This window comes from Pteropus medius, unplaced genomic scaffold, assembly GCF_902729225.1.
Source record: "Pteropus medius unplaced genomic scaffold, Ma_sr-lr_union100, whole genome shotgun sequence".
NCBI lineage: Eukaryota > Metazoa > Chordata > Mammalia > Chiroptera > Pteropodidae > Pteropus > Pteropus medius.
This window is the reverse complement of record NW_024349565.1, coordinates 61,688-77,958: the sequence shown is the minus strand read 5'-3', so window position 1 is coordinate 77,958 and position 16,271 is coordinate 61,688. Positions and strand designations below refer to the sequence as shown.

The 16,271-nt window shown below is 64.1% G+C and overlaps 1 protein-coding gene across 11 annotated transcripts in view; it reads left to right on the top strand.

The window, feature by feature from the left end:
* The window catches only part of SARDH (sarcosine dehydrogenase), a 55,407-nt gene extending 39,480 nt beyond the window's left edge, over nt 1-15,927 (top strand). For all 11 annotated transcript variants that reach the window (XM_039882911.1, XM_039882909.1, XM_039882914.1 and 8 more), the window contains 5 exons: nt 397-490; nt 10,468-10,630; nt 11,030-11,198; nt 12,333-12,468; nt 14,874-15,927. In XM_039882911.1, the coding sequence (XP_039738845.1) occupies nt 397-490; nt 10,468-10,630; nt 11,030-11,198; nt 12,333-12,468; nt 14,874-14,999 (688 nt within the window). In that variant the 3' untranslated portion in view covers nt 15,000-15,927. The remainder of the gene's footprint in view (nt 1-396; nt 491-10,467; nt 10,631-11,029; nt 11,199-12,332; nt 12,469-14,873) is intronic.
* The last annotated feature ends 344 nt before the right edge of the window (nt 15,928-16,271 follow it).

The window sequence follows — 16,271 nt, the reverse complement described above, 5'->3', positions numbered from 1 at the left end:
GAGCCAAGCCCCGAAGCGTGACTGAGGATTAACAGGGTCGGGGGGGTGGGTGGGATGCAGAGGGAGGCGGAGGTTCAAGACGCCCCGGAAGTGTGGGGGTGCGGGCTGGGCCCCCTGTGGAGCGGGCCCGAGCTGGGCAGGCAGCCGCCGGTCAGTCTGCGGAAGGGGCGCGGCGGGGCGTGTCTGCCGCGTCCGCCCCGCGGCTCCCTTCTCTGACGGTGCGTTTGGTGCGTGCTCGTCTTGGTGTGTGCTTGCCTGAGCACCGTGTCTGCCCCACGGGGACAGGGACCTGTCCTGCTCACTGCCACGTCCCCAGTGCCCTTCCAGGGCACACAGCCAGGAGTGCTTGGCGAGTGTTTGTCGACTGACTGTCCGATTGACTCTTTTCGCTCCTAGCCGAGCCATTCTCCAGGAGGTGCTCGATGCGGATCTGAGCAACGAGGCCTTCCCTTTCTCCACCCACAAGCTGGTGACAGCCGCCGGCCACCTGGTAAGTGCCAGCCGTCCCTGAGTTGTGGGTGGCAGCCGTGTGCTACAAGGGTACAAGCCTGGGGCTCTGACTCGGGGGCCCCTGTGCCCTTGGGCAAGTCCATTTACCTCCCTGGACCGCTGTCCCCACTGAGGGTGGGGACCAGGTAGTCCTGCCCACGGCCGTCAGGGCTGCCGACCCAAGCTGGGCCTCCTCGGGCTCCACCCGGTGCCTGGCACACGGCGGGCTCAGGCCAAGATTCTGCCAGGAACGCAGCCTCAGCCTCACCACGTGCACAGCCGCCCACGGTGTCCCCCCGCTCAGAGGCACAGGGCACCCTCCCCCTCAAGTCACGGTGACACTTTATTTCCTCTGCCTCCTTGAAAATGACAGGGCTGGGGACAGCTGAGCAATTATGCTGCTCCAGTAGGTCTCCGTGTCCTGTGGGGTGACACTTGGCCTCTGGTTCTGTGCTCCCACCCCCGCCCACCTGGCATTTGGGGTGTGGGAGGAGGAGGGGCCCCTGGGGGGCACCGCCAGTCCCCAAGGAGCACCCAGAAAGTCCAGGTCCCGGGGCCAGAAGCTTCTGAGACAGTGGGGGGCATCAGGGCTCCGTCGGGCCCGGGGTCCTCAGAGACGCTGGGGCCGGGATCCGGGTCAGCTCTGGGTCAGCACGTCCCTCTCCTGGGCCTCGGTGTCCTCACAGGACATTAAACACTGTGATCACACTCGGACCCCCGAGGCCGAGGGGAGGAGCAGATGGTAAAAGTAGCCTCAACCGCCGTGGCCGCGCGGGCTCTCTGGGCGCCGGGCACCCCAGCGCGGTGCGCCCGTGTACCGCCCCCGCCAGCCCTCACGCGGTGCGGGAGGTCCCCTCACGGGGCTGCTCAGCCCCGGCACTCTGACACTTGGGAACAGATATTCTGTGTTCGGGGGCCTCCCCGGGCGTTGCGGGCTGTTGAGCAGCATCCCTGATGCCCGGAGCACCCCCAGATGTGACAACCAACACAGTCCAGACGCGAGCGAGTGTCCGCGGGGGGCAGAGGCGCCCTGCAGAGCCCCCGCTGCGTGATTCGTGGGGTGGCGGCTCTGCCGCCAGCGGCCGCGGCCAGGTCCACGTGACCTGGGGGGACAGATGTTTCCCCAGACGGAGCTCAGGGAGGTTGGGTGGGCCACCTGGGGCCCCCCAGCCATGGAACGCGAAAGCACACGGACACGTGTCATGTGCAGACGCGCTGTGGCCGGGCGGGCGGGCCTCGTCTGCTCCTGCGCGTGCGTCCGGGGGCTCGGGGCGAGGGAGCGTTGGTGGGAAGCCATCCTGGCCCGCAGAGGGTCTGGAGGTCCGAGGAGTCTGGGTCCTGTTAGCAAATAAACAGCATTGCGATGACATCGGCGAGGAGCCTGCCAGGGAGGCAGCTCTGCAGAGTGGAGCGGTCTCCGGAGGCCGTGCTGGGGGGGCAGGAAGCTGGGGGGGTCTCTGTCTAGCTTGCTTCCTGCCTCCTTGGTGCAGAGCTGCGTGCTGGGACCAGAGAGGGTGGGTGCTTTGCGAGAGCGAGCAGCACAGCTCGACCCCAGGTCGCGGTGGCGGCGTCCAGCTGGCCCCGACTGCAGCGCGGGCCCCTTTGGCCCCTGGGGGTCCGCGCAGCGTCCGGCCTTGTCTGGGGCCGGGCTCTGGCTTGTGAAGGAGGAGGCTGGCGTCCGCTCAGCCTGCGTGTGGCTGGGGAGGGGACCAGGTGGGAACACTTCCCTTCTAGGCCAGGCCACTCCAGCGAGGCACCTGGAACGTGTTCTTCGACAGCGGGCCCAGCCGCCTCCTGCCCAGCCTGGCCGGCCCGGCCCTGGCCACCTCCCCAGGCCTGGCCCGTGGCTGACCGGCTGCTCCTTGGGCCAGGAGCCGGGCTGGAGGCGCAGAGGCCAGACATCAGGGCGCATCTCTCCTCGGGGTGACAGGCGACAGACCTGGGGGACCCAGGTCGGGAGAGTGGGGCTGGACGTGGGGGCTCTCCCTCGCCGCCGCCTCCAGCACCGTTCACCGGTTCTGTCGAAAAGCGTTTCACTGCCGTGCAAACGGGCGTGCATCACGATTCCCGCCTGTAACTGCTCGGCCCCGGCACGACCTCGACCGCACTCCGGCACGACCCCTCCGGCTGCGACCCTTGACCTCTCCGAGCTGTCCGTCTCTCCGCCTGGCGCTGGCAGATTCCAGGAGATGCCAGCGCAGAGCTCGCTTGCCAGGCTGGCCGAAGTGGCGACGGCATTTCGCCGCGCGTCTCGGCGCCTCCGTAAAGTGAGGACAAGTGAACCAGCCCCTAACTCTGCCCGGAGGGAAAGGCGGGGGCCCCGTCCCCTTGCGTCCGTCCCCTCCCCTAATCCGCCCGTGAACTTTAAAACAGACGCGGGATCTGTGCGCGTGGCTCCGTTCCCGCGGGACGTAGCCAGTTCCTCGTCCTTCTAAATATTCTCCGAGGACCACTGAGTGGCACGTCATCCCCTCTCAGCTCCGTAAGCGGCACCCGGCTCGGATGTGGACGTGCGGACGGGCCGCTTCTTGTCCTCGGAGGGGCTGCGTGTCCCTGCCGGTGCTCCTCCCAGGAGTCTGCTTAGTGACCTAAGGCAGACACCGCAGAACCAGGACCCAGAGACAGAGGGGCCCCGGGGGCACGGGCTGGCCCTCCGGGTCATTCCGCAGTGGGCTCCTGCCCAGTTGGTGTTTTCCAGGATGGAGGGCGCGGCCCCGCCCGCCACGAGCTCACGCGCAGCTAAGGCCGGGGGTCAGGAAGGAACCTGATGTCACAGCCCAGCCTAGCTGGAGAGAGGCCCGGGCCTGGCCCTGGCCATGTCCCATGGCACCGACCTGCAGAGGAGGATGGTCCCAGGGACATGTTTGCAGGAGGGACAGTCAATCTTGGCAGAAGGTGTGAGAGAGACAGATGGGAGAGAGGCCGGGTGACACGGGAACTAAGCATGCCACGAGGGGGCCCTGCCCGAGAACTGCCCGCACAGGGCCAGTCGGCAGGCCAGGGCCCCAAAGCAGCTGGCCCCACTGCCTCGTCCGGCACTCCGCCCCTCCTCCCGGGGTCCCCGTCCCACTGCCTCCTGGCCCCATGGTGACGCCAGAGGAGCAGGTGTCCTGGGCCGGCAGACGTGTCACCTCCCCGCCTTCACCCTGCTCGGCCAGAAGCTCATTCCAAGCTTCCCTGAAGGGGACAGTGACGGCCAGCGCTGAGGGCCAGGGGGATGCCGCCTCGCCCCTCAGCAGGACACAGATTTAACGTCAGCAGGGCTGAGCGGCCGGTCCCGCGGGGTCACTGACGTGTCGAGGTGGGAGCCGGGTCGGCACAGACCCCGAGGGCAGAGTCACAGAGCTGGGAGCCGGCAGGCCTGGCTTCGCGTCCTGCCCCGGCCGCCCGGGCCTGTTTCCCCGTCTGCGGCACCAAGGCTGGACAGCGTCTAGCGTCCCCTCCGGGCCCTCCCATGAGTCTGTGCAGACGTCCCGCATCCTCCCGGGTCCAGGGGGTCCCACCTCCTCCTAAGTCAGATCTCGTCTTGGCTGCAGCCTGTGTTGACGCCACAGCCCTCAGCGTGAGGACACACCGGGGCGGAGCGGGGCCCGGCCAAGCATTTATGGGACATCGCTGGGCTCTGGCCAACCAGATGTGCGTCCCTGCAGCCGGCAAGGCCTCCCATCCCAGTGCACGGCACGGTGAGGGCCCGAGCCCAGAACCGCAGCCCGGGCCCAGGGGCGGGCGGGCAGGTCCCTGGCACTGTCCTCTGGGACCCACGCTCACAGCAAACGGACGGGCGCTGTCCCCAGCCGAGCGGTGTCGTTGTTTTGCAATGATTCCCTGAGACGCTCGGCTCAGCCCCAGGCTTCCACGATCCTCGCATTCCTGGAGGAAGAAGAGGGGGCGGGGGGAGCTGTCCCCTCGGCAGCCAACTGACCAGATGTCCCTGCCTCCTACGTGTTGGCCTCAAGGCCAGCGAGGTTCCCGGTGGGAAGCGCTGTCCTGGTGTGGTCGCCGGGGCAGACACGGTGTCCTCGGCGCCTCGGCGAGGACGGGGGGTGAGGTGGGATCCCCTCTAGAAAGCTGCGGCCTCTCGGCTGGAAGCTCAGCGTAAGACGTGGAGATAAAGCAAATTTCTTCCGAAAATTAATTCTGGGTCAAAAGGAAATTGAAATTCTTTTCCTGCCGGTGTGAAGTCCCCTCCGTGGACTTGACTGGCTCGGGGTGGAGCGACCTCCACCTCGCACACATCCTGCAGCCAGAGGCCCAGGGGCCAGAGGTCCCACCCTCAGGAGACTGCGTTTGCCAGTCGGCATTTGGCCGCTGCCTAAAAGGTCACTTTGCACCATGAGCGCAGACTCGTCGTGGTCCTGGGGAGCCAGGCGGGGGCGGGAGCGGGGCCCATGGGTTCGCCGAGGAACCTGCAGCCACCTTCAAGGTGTCCGGGGTGGGCAGTGACGTCTTCTTGTCACGATCGCAGGGACAGGGCGTGGCTGGAGGGAGGCTGGTGGCGCTGAGGGACCCTCGGGCGTGCACCTCAGAGACTCTGCTGTTTCTTCCAGGGCAGAACCGGCGCTTTCTCTGCAGACAGGGTCCCCGGAGGGGGCGCCCATAACTCTCATGGGCAGCTGAAAAACTCAGCCGAGGGAGTGCGAGTTCCTCTGAGGGGCGGCGAGGGGACGGTCGGTGGCCGACCCAGCATTCCCCAGGGCCTGGACAGGGTTGTAAAGTTTCTGCACGGCCTTTTAGATCCTCAGAGAGTCAGGTTTGTGAAGGGTCGTTTGGGCATCTTTTTTCTTGGAAAATTGATTTTCACTCACCAACCCGTCCATCACCACCATCGTCATCATCGCCATCACCATCACCCCAGCAACACACATTACCCTCTGGGACTAAATCACTGGGAGAGATGACACCCCCCCTTCCCCGCCACACCAGAGCAGAACATTCTTAGAACCCAGAATGTTCTCAGAGGCTTCAGAGGGGTTAATAAAATGAAGATCCCCTGAACTTACCACCAGCTTTTGCCTCGTCCCTCTCCCTTGCTTTTGGGGTGCAGGGTGCACGTGCTCTGATGGCTGCCCATCTCTGGCCTCCAGGGCCCCTGAGATCCTCACTCATTGAAGGGGTGACCGGGTTTGGTGGATGTGCCCGGTGTGTCGGGGATGCTGTTATAAAACCAAACGCCTCGGAAACTTGTAAAACTACCAAGAGCTAATGTGATGACATGCTGGCCTGTGTCTGTGGGTGCATCTGCTGTGACCCCTGCGGTCTTCACCCAGAAAGGCACGCTTCAGGCAAGTTCCCATGACGCACGTGTTCAGAGCACCCACTGGAGCAACGTGGCCTCCCCTGCCCCGGGCGCCCGCATGGCCTTTGATCGAACTGAGGCGGGGACCCAGCACCTCCTTGGACTCGAGTCATCTCGAGGGAAAGCTGGCAGGAAGTTCAGTGATGCTCCAGGCATGGAATCAAGCCCCCCGAATCCACGTTTCACTGAAACCCGAGCAAATGCCCTCCCACCCAAAAAATATTCGGTGGGTGAGTGGAGGGCCCTGTGCACGGTCCGCGTCTGAGTCCGCCTCCTCCCGCCCTCGCTCCGGGCACGGGAACGTCAAGCAAGCACAAATCACTCATCCCTCGGGGCCGTAGGCGCCCTCCGTGGAAAAAAGGGCGTTTCGTTTTGTTTTTACTATCCTGACCATTTTAAGCATGTGGCTCAGCAGTGTTGAGCACACTCACCTCCTTGGGCAACTGATCTCCACAAATTTTTCATCCTGCAAAACGGAAACTCTGTATTCATTAAACAACTCTTTCCCCCGTCCCCTCGGCTCCTGGTCACCATTGTTCTACTTTCCATTTTTATGAATTTGCCTACTTCAGGTACCTCGGATAAGCGGAATCATACACAATGTGTCTTTTTGTGGCTGGAGTATTTCACTCGGCGTAAGGTCCCCGAGGTTCATCCATGAGGTAGCGAGGGTCAGGATTCTCTTCCTTTTTACTGGCCGAATAATATTCCGTCGTGTGTTTATGTTACGCTTTGTCCGTCATCTGTTGATGGACACTCGGGTTGCTCCCGCCCTGTGGAGAATGCTGCTGTGAACACGGGTGTGCGAGCATCAGCTCGCGATCTTTCTTCAATTCTTGTGGATATAGTTCCAGAAGTAGAATGCTGGACGTATGGTCGTGTTTTCTGTTTTCCGGACGCACCATTTTATAGTTCCGCCCGCTCTGCCCGAGGGTTCCAGTTTCTCCATATCCTTGCCAACACCGATTATTTTCTGTTGTTGTTTTTTTAATAGTAACCATCCTAATTGGGATGCGATCACATCTCACTGGGGTTTTGATTTACGTTTCTCTCACGATTAGTGATATTGAGCATCTTTCCATATGCTTGTCGGCCATTCGTATATTATCTTGGAGGAAATGTCTATTCGAGTCATTTACTCGCTTCTTAACCCAATTATTTGTTGAGTGGCAGAAGTTCTTTATGTATTCTGGGTATCGAGCCCGTTTTGGAGATACGATTTATAAATATTATTTATAAATATTATTCTCCCCTTCTGCGGGTTACCCTTCACCGTTTAGTGTACGCTCCGATACACGGCTTTTACATTTGATGTCGTCTCATTAGAATATTTTTGCTTTTGTCGTCTATGTCTTTGGTGTCATAGATAAGGAATCGCCGCCAAGTCCAATGTCAGAAAGCTTTTCTCCTCTGTTTTCTTCTAGGAGTTTTGTTCATTTAGGTCTTCGATCCATTGTATGTGGTGTAGGATAAGGGTCCCCCTTCATTCTTCTGCATGTGGATGTTCAGCTTTCCAACACCATTCGCCCTTTCTCTGTTGTGCGGTCTTGGCACCCTTGTTGAAGGTCCCTTGGCCGTAGACACGAGAGTTTATTTCTGGACTCTCTTTTCTATTCCGATGGTTTTTCCGTCTGACTTTATGCCAGTACCACACTGGTTCGATTATGGTCGCTTTGCAGGAAGTTTGAAATCATGAAGCGTGAGTCCTCCAGGATTGTTCTTTCTCAAGACCGTTTTGGCACGGGAGGTCCCTTGAGATTCTCTATGAATTTTAGCATGAGTTTTTCTATTTCTTCAAAAAAACACGCGAGTAGGATTTTGCTAGGGGTCGCACCAAATCCGTGGACGGCACCGAGGAGGCCGCTGCGTCTTCGCATCCAGGGGCCTCGGGCGTCAGCGTGTCGGCCTCCTTCGTTTTCTTCGCCGACGTTTCTTTCCGCGTGCGAATCTTTCGCTCCCACGGTTCGGTTTATTCCTACGCGTTTTATCCTTTTTGATGCTCTCGTACATGGGATTTTTTTTTTTTTCTAATTTCCTTTTCGGAGGGTTCGTTATGGGGGTGTAGAACTGCGACTGATTTCTGCGTGTCGATTTTCTATCCTGCAGCCTTGCTGGAATGCTTACGAGTTCCAACAGTATTTGGGGGAGTCCGTATGGAGACAAAAGGGTTTGAACAAAACTGAGTTTAGGTCCTCCCCGTGGCTCCGCCCACTTCTAGCGCCTTCCATAAGCACACAGGGCTCTGTTTTGCAAGGGGATTAGCTTGGGGCTCGCTTTTCAAGTCCACTCGGGCCAACACCTGCCGGCAGATGGATGTGTACCAGGCCTCGTACTTCCCATGAAGCTGGTGCTCAAAGGACTGGCCTCACCCCACTTATGAGACGAGGCGCTGAGGTGGGGGAAGCCGACCGTGGGGGTGGCTGAGAGGTTCCGGTGCCGCCGTCCCCACCCAAGTCTGGCCCACCCAGAGCCCACGTTCCAGACATCGTCACGCTCGGCCTTTCCCCTCATTCGGAGAGGACTCCCCCTCTCCAGTGCCAGACGGCTCAGGAACCAGTGGTTCCGTGAACTGAGAAATTCCCCGAACGCACCCCTCGCGCTGCCGGGAAGCAGAGGTCCGCCTGCTCCCGTGTCCCTCCGCTCAGGAGGCATCGCTTCAGCCCGCGCGCCCGACCCTCTCCCTCAGCTGGGGACATGCGCGTCTGACCCGAAGCCTCAGTCCTGGGGCCGGTAACCGTGAGCTCATCTCTCCCTGAGCTCCTCGGCAGGCCCGTCGACAAGGCGATCTTTGTCAGGGCCTACGGCTGGCACCGGGCAAGCAGCGGAATGTCAACAGTACATTTTCTGTGTCAGTTTAGAGTTTTTCGAGAGGCCCGGGCAAATGGCAGCTCGCAGCAAATGTGTGATGTTTCAAAGGCTTTCGGAATCCGGCCTTGGGCAGCAGTGTGACTAAAGCGTCGGGTTTATAAGGAGCTGGGTCCGTGGTCAGGTTAATAAGGAGCGGGGTGGCCTTGTGCCCCGGGCAGACGTCGTCCGTGGGAGCTGCGCCTGGCTCGGCCCCCTCGGCACGCTCTGCGCCTGGCTGTGCTCTCGACATCCCTTCCGTGGGCAGCCCCAGGACCGAGCGCCCAGGCCTGACCCGTAAGCACACTGTGAATTCAAGCGTGGGCCTGAAGGCCTGTGTAAATGACATGCAGCCAAACCAACCGTGCCGGGAAGGTCACATGCTGCTGGATGGGGAGTCACCCCACGCTGACTCACGCAGCTGCTTGCCTGGTACACGGGGGTGCGAGACACACACGCCCAGAGACCAGCTGTCCCCACGGGGGCTGGGTGTGCTCGGGCCAGCCTCCGTTTCTGCGTCATCCTTGGACATTGTTTACGGTGGCCCTCGTCACGCAGAGCCGAGAAGGGGCTCGATGACGTGCTGTGTGTGAGGGGCCCCATGGATGGCCCTGCCATTTCCGTGGGGCTTGGGGGCTCACCGTCCCGTGCCTGGCCTCCAGGACCCAGCTCTCATGCTAGGCTTGCCAAGTCAAATGTCCGAAGGCGGAGGGCGAGGCCCCGCCAGCTCCACCCGATGGCCTTTCTCTCCTGTCCCCACGGCATGCCCGCCCAGCTCCGAGCCTTTGCACCTGCTCCTCCTGGAAGGCCCGTCTGCAGTGGCAAACTCTCCCCACCTTCCGCTGCGTCCGACCCTCCGGGCAGGCCTGTCTCTCCCGGCGCTGTGCCCACACCGAGCACGGTTGCCCCTGAACCGGCCGGTGCTACTGCCTGAGTCCTTCTAAGACTTGAGTCCTGGGGACACAGAGGCCACGTGTCCCTTCTGGCCTAGGCTGACCAGGCTGGGGGCGGGGGTGGTCGGCGCTCAGCTGTGTCCCTCTCAGCGCGCCCGGACCCGCCGAGTGCAGCCCTGGTGCTGCTCACACTGCGGCTGCCGCCCCGTCAGCTCCTTCACGGACGAACCTCGGAGCTCCTCAGAGCAGATGCAGCCAGGGCTCCTGCCTCACCACAGACAAGGAAGTGGGGGTGCAGGGGCCGAGCGGCCCACGCTCAGTGATCAAACGGCGGCCTCCCAGAGAGACGTCTGGAACCTGCGGCCCTGGCGTTATTTGGAAATAGGGTCTTTGCAGGTGTAAGGTCGAGGTCTCGGGATGAGGTCATCCAGGGTTAGAGCGCGTCCTAAATCCAGTGATGGGTGTCTTGATAAGGGATGAAAGAGAAGACAGACGTGGGGTGGGGAGGCCTGTGACACGGAGGCAGAGACTGGGGTGACGCGGCCACCAGCCCCCGCGTGCTCGGGCCCCTGGAAGTGGGAGGGGCAGGGAGGGAGTCCCCCGGAGCCTCGGCGGGGAGCGCTCCAGCACTGGAAGGGAGCCCGTGTCTGCCACCCCGTTTGCGCCTCTGGCCATGGCGGCCCCAGGAGAGTCACCCCGTCACTCAGAGGAGCCGAGGCCTGGGGACTGTGTGTCCACTTTCTCCTGCTTGCACCGTCCTCACCCCTTCTCCCCTTAAAGATGTCCCAAGCGCTCCTGGGAACTCTCCTTGGGAGACCCCGCTGTGGGGGCCCGGGACCGGCTAATAATGACGGTAACGATGGTGCCAGCAGGCGCGGTCCACCGGTGAGTGACAGCTGGCCCTCGACTTCGGTCGTCTGACCCCGGCCCGTGTGTCCCCCCCAGGTCCGGGCCATGAGGCTGTCCTTCGTGGGGGAGCTGGGCTGGGAGCTGCACATTCCGAGGCTGTCCTGTGTGCCCGTGTACCAGGCCGTGATGGCAGCGGGAGCCAAGCACGGCCTGGTTCCCGCGGGGTACCGGGCCATCGACAACCTGAGCATCGAGAAAGGTGGGCACAGGGTCCGGACGGCGCTGGTGGGTGGCCCAGAGCCACGCTGGGGACAAAGGAGTGACGGCCTCACGTCTGTCCCCTGTCACCCTTCCTGTTCCCTGTCACCCTTCCTGTCCCCCCACCCTTCCCCCTGCCCCGACACTGTCCATTTCCTGAAACCCCTCGCTGCCTGTGAGCCAGGCCTGGCGTGGTGCTTGGACCTCCACCCCCTGCACTTGGAGGGGGGCCTTGCCCGGCAGTGGGGGGCGGGGACCAGGGCTGGGCTTGCCTTCAGCACCTACTTTCCACGCCTGAGTGCTGCCAGCCTGTGCAAACTCCCCCCCTGCACCCCTAGCCCGCAGCTGGGAGGCGTCTGGTCCAGGGGGCTCTGAGCCCACGGTGCCCCTCTCCACACAGGCTACCGGCACTGGCACGCAGACCTGCGGCCGGACGACAGCCCCCTGGAGGCAGGCTTGGCCTTCACCTGCAAGCTCAAGTCCGCCACCCCGTTCCTGGGGCGCGAGGCCCTGGAGAAGCAGCGGGCCCAGGGCCTTCGCCGGCGCCTGGTGTGCCTCACCGTGGATGAGTGAGTGTCCGGTGGTCCTCAGCCCCTCCGGAAGGGTGGGGTCAGCAGGGCCCATGGGACGTGGCGAGGGCAGGCCCTCCCCCAGTGCAGGTTTGAAGAGTGAAGGGCCCTGCCAGGCCAGTGCTGGGCGTGGGGGTGCAGGCCGAGCGTGAGGTGAGGGCGAGGTGAGCATGAGCTCTGCCCGAGCCAGCCCCCCATTCCCTGCTGCTGCCCCCATCGTGTTCCAGTTAAACCCCTCCCTCGACAGGGAGCCGGGGGGAGGGGCTCGGCGGGGGCCAGTGTCCCCTCCTACAGAGATGAGACCTCAGGTACCAAGGGACAGGGAGACTCACGGTGGCCACGCCGTGGGTGGGGGGGCCCCCTTTGCGCTCCCCTGAGGGGCGGCTTTAGCATGCTGCTCAGTCGGGCCCCTGGGGTCCGGGCCCACGCTGCCCCTGGTCCGGGCGTCCGGATCCCACGTGGGCCAGGTCACTCTGAAGTGACAGTGCCGGTGCCGGACGCGATCAGCGACAACAGTCTGCAGGACGGCGGTGGCTCTGGCTTCGTGGCTTTGGAGCCGACAGCCAGGGCCGCTTCTCCCAGATTTCTGGAGCTTTCAGGGGAAGTGTCAGGCGTGACAGGGCCTCAAGGAAAGGCAGAGAGTGAACCGAGCTGCGCCTTGTCAGCGTCCGGTGGCTTCTCCTTGTTCCCGTCAGGCCGACTCTGCGTGACTGCTTGTCCCCACCCAGCGCAGCTCGGCTGTGGCCGGGGATGCAGACGGAGCCGGGGGCTGCAGCCTGCGGTTCCGCTCGTTAGGATGTGGGCGGTGGGGTCGCAGGGAACTGCTGTGACTGTGCTCTGGGCCGTGGGCCAGGCGGTGGCCTCCTGAGCCCGTTCCCTCACGAAGGACAGCACTGACTTTAGCCGTCATCCATGGGGCACGTGGGGCCCAGGCCGTCACCCCAGGTCACGCGCCGGGGGCCCCCAGACCCGTCCAGGCCTCTTCCACCCGGCACAGGGCTCACGAGACATGAGCCACCGTCGCCGGCGGGCGTGGGCCGCTTCCGTCTCTCCCTGGCCAGGCTGAGGTGCAGGTGTTTCCTCAAGGAGGGCGGGGGACTCTGGGGTCCCAGCCCCCTCTGTTGCTTCTTCCAGAAAAGTGCCCGTCTTCGGCCTGGAGGCCATCTGGAGGGACGGCCGAGTGGTGGGCCACACCCGCAGGGCCGGCTTCGGGTTCGCCATTGACAAGCCCATCGCCTACGGCTACGTCCGGGACCCCAGTGGCGGGCTGGTGAGTCCCGTGCCCAGCCCTGCCGAGGGGGGCCCTCGCCCCTCTGGCTCCGAGCATGCGGGGCGGGGGCCGTGTCTCTGGGCGCAGTCGGCGTCTGCTCCTGCATTTTCTCCCTGAAAGAGCCCGACTTTGCGAGCTCCAGGCTTCTCCTGGTCAGGAACGGGCTCTGGGCCGGGCGGGCACCCTCTGCTCCCTGGGCCAGGGGCCCCGGAGTCTCCAGGGTGCTCCGGGCAGACTCCAGGGTGGGCAGGGGCCTGGACTTGGGTGGTCTCGAGGCCCACGTTCCTCCTTTCCTCCCTCGCCCAGACGCGCCTCAGGCAGAGGACCCTCGAGCGGGCAGAGCTGGCAGGACCCAGACGCCCCCTCCTGCCCCGACCCCGCCAAGAGCTCACACTGGGAGGGAGAGAGGAGATGGGCGGAGGGTCTGAGTGTGGCCGTTGTCCCCTGCCCCGGGCCTCAGCCCACAGCGATGCCCTCCGCCCGGCCCCCAGCTCTGGAACTGGAGCGGTCGCCGTGGCCTCGGGCTGCCCTCCTTGGCGTGGGCCCTGCTCCCTGCCTGGCACGTTGACCGTGTCCACGGGCACACGGCGTCAGCGCCCATCTGTGGAGGCTGAAGGAATGGAGGCCTGGAGAGGTTCGGGGGCCACAGTGACACACCTGCCCCCCCCCCCGCCCCACCACAGGCGGGCCTGGGGCTGCGGTCGCTTCTGCTAGATGAGGACCAGGGGGTGGGGGTTGGGTCATGGCTGAAGGTCCCCAGCTGGAGGTGGCCTGCCCGGGAGGTGGGCTCGGAGCCAGAGCGCTGACCTGCTGCTGCGTTGCCCTCGGCCTTCACCACCCCACTGGGCCGGCTGTGGCACCAGCACCTCTGGGCTCCGTGCCTCAGGCTGCCCAGATGGGCGGTGACCTTCCCAGGGTCTCGGCTGCCCAGGACTGTCCCCACCCCCGCATCCCCCATGGGGTCGGCTCTAGCTTCGGGCCCGAGGAAATCTCACCCGGGCCACCTGCCTCCTAACTCAGTCCCCTCCTCGCCGCTGGGGGCTGAGGACCAGAGGGACCGAGGCCGCCTGAGCGCTTGGAGGCTGCACGGGGGTCCCAGCCACCTGGACCTGGGCAGACCCCTCCCAGGGCCCAGGCCACAGCCTCGCACACTCTCCCGTGTAGCATGGCGCTGTGCACGCACAGGTACACATGTGCATGCACTCACACTGCACGGGGGCACGCAGGTGTGTACACCCACAGGCACACACACACACACACAGTGTACACACAGGTGTGCACGCACGCAGGTGCACACAGGCCTGCTCTTGCACGTGCACACACACGCTGGCACCATGCGCGCTCATAAGGACACGTGTGCATATGGGCACATTCTGGGAGCTGGGCAAGGAGACGGGAGGGCAGCATGATCTAAAATCTAAACATTTTGCCCAAACAACTATTTATAGACCCCAATAACCCCCCACGGAGCACAGATGCCTCCCTCCACAGAGGGCCTCCAGGGACTCCGAGCCCCGGAGGGGTCTCCGTGCTCGCGCAGGACAGCTGGGTGGTGTGACTTGCTGTCACTGCCAGCGCCTTGATGGTGTCACCTGCTTGCCTCTCGAGGGTCCCACGCCAGCCCCGTGACAGCTCAGACACCGATGCCCAGGGAGCCCATGGCAATGGGGGCTGCGAGGCCACCCAGCTGGGCCCGGCTCCAGACCTCTCCGTCCTGAGCCCCTGACAGTCTGGACAGCTCTGGGCTGCAGGGCCCACCCCACCCCTGACTGCGGGGAGGGGCACTTGAGGGGCAGTGACGGGGAGCGGGCAGGAGTGAGTCAGCCCAGCCCAGGCGGGGGACATGCTGGGCCTGGCACGCAGGCCCAGGGGGAGGCTCGCAGCTCCCGCCCGGGGCCTCCAGCAAGGTTGCGCCCTGCGGCGAGTGGCGAGGTTCAGACGTGGGCTTGGCAGCGACAGCCTTGGGGCTGTGCCCGGCGCCGGCTCTGTGACCTGGGACGAGGGCTTCTCTCTGGGCCTCGGTCTCCTTCCTCATCTGCAGTGAGGACGGACTCCCGCCGGCCGCCCGGGCCGTCACAGACTTGGCGTCGGTCCCGAGTCGCGGGAAAGAGGGGTCCTCTGCCCCGCAGAGAGAAGCCCTCGACAGCCTCCCCTACCCCTGGGGTCCCCGCCCTGGGCGCAGTCAAAGCCAGACCTTGGCTCTGCGGGGCCCAGGCGCTCGAGTCCAGCTCCAAGGCATAGGGACCCGGGCCCTACCTGTCCAGGTAGCTCCTAGGTTCGGGGGGTCTTGGCACAGGGGACGGCTTTACCCACAGGGGAGTTAGCAGGCCGAGACCCCCTCCTGAGAAGCAGGCGTGTGTGACAGCAATCACCAGAAAGTGAAGGAAAGTGACCCCCACCCCCAGGTCTCGCCGGACTTTGTGAAGAGTGGGGACTATGCCCTGGAGAGGATGGGGGTGACCTACCCTGCCCAGGCTCATCTGAAGTCTCCCTTCGACCCTGACAACAAGCGGGTGAAAGGAATCTATTGATGGGGCCCCCGGAGCAGGGCCTCAGCTGCTGAGGGGGCCAGACACCTGCCCGCCCCCACCACGGGCCCCACAGGGCCCGTGCTGCCCTGGGACCTGGGACCTGGACCCCAGCCGAACTCGAATCTTCCCTGCCCTCGGTCCAGGCCTGCTGACCCCCAAACAGATATGGACAGATGACCCAGGGGGCCCGTCCTGTGCCCTCCCCCTTAAAACACAGACCCGTAACTTCTTGGGCTCGGGGACCACGGGAGGCCTCTTACAAGGTGCTTAGTAAACATAGCGAGCCCAGCACAAAAGCAGGTGCACAGAGGCTCCCCCAGCTGTCCGGGGCGTAGAGAGTCGGAGGTGCCCCGGAATCGGGGGCACAGCGGGGTCGATGAGGGATGTCTGCCTGGGGCACAGTGTGGAAGGCACGGGGCACGCGTGCCAGACGGGCCCCGGCCCCCATCAGGGCTGATCGGCAGGATGGTCTGTTTCCCAGACGTGGGAGGGGAGGGGTCGGCCTCGACCTCTGAGCCTCGCGCAGGGGTCGGGCTCCGCTCAGCGCCGTCCCTCACCCCCGCAGAAATGCCACCTCCTGCCTGTTTCCCCGACTCGGTCTGGGTGAGAATCCGGCAGAGCCCTCTCGCCGGGCGGCCTTCGTCCTCGCCGTGTGATCAGGACACAGCTCCTGCCCTTGTCCCCTCCCCCTTCCAGCCTCCGGCGGGAGGACCTCGCACAAGGCCTTGAATGGGGTGAAGGCCCTGCTCCCCTTTGCTGGGCCTTCAGAACGCTCATCTGCCCTGTGTCCTGTCTCCCCGCCCGGGATGGGCGTCTGGCCCCCGCCCCCGCGCCCAGGTCCCTCCCCATTGTCTCCCCTGCTCCCCCCCTACCCCGGCAGGGTTTGGTTGCCCACTGTGCAGCCCCAATAAAGCTGTACCACCCCGTGCCCAGGTGTTCTTGGTCTCTGGAAAGCAGAGGGTGGCAGATGCTCAGGGGACAGAGCACGAGGTTCCCGCGATGAAGGCGGGGGGCAACGCCGTGACTGGGGCGCAGGCCCTGATTGCTCTCGGAGGCCCACGCGCCCCCCGGCCCGCTCTGGGCTGGGCTGGAAGGGGTGGACCACTGAAGTCGAAGCCATGGAAGACGCTTGGTTTCAGACGGCCTTCGGCCCCTTGCCAGGCCACGGGCTGGGGCGCGGGTGGTGGTGGGGGGCTGTGCCTTTCCCAGGCCTCAGGCGAAGAGACACCTATTCTAGCACCGAGGCCCGGGGGGCCGAGGGGGCCCCAAGGG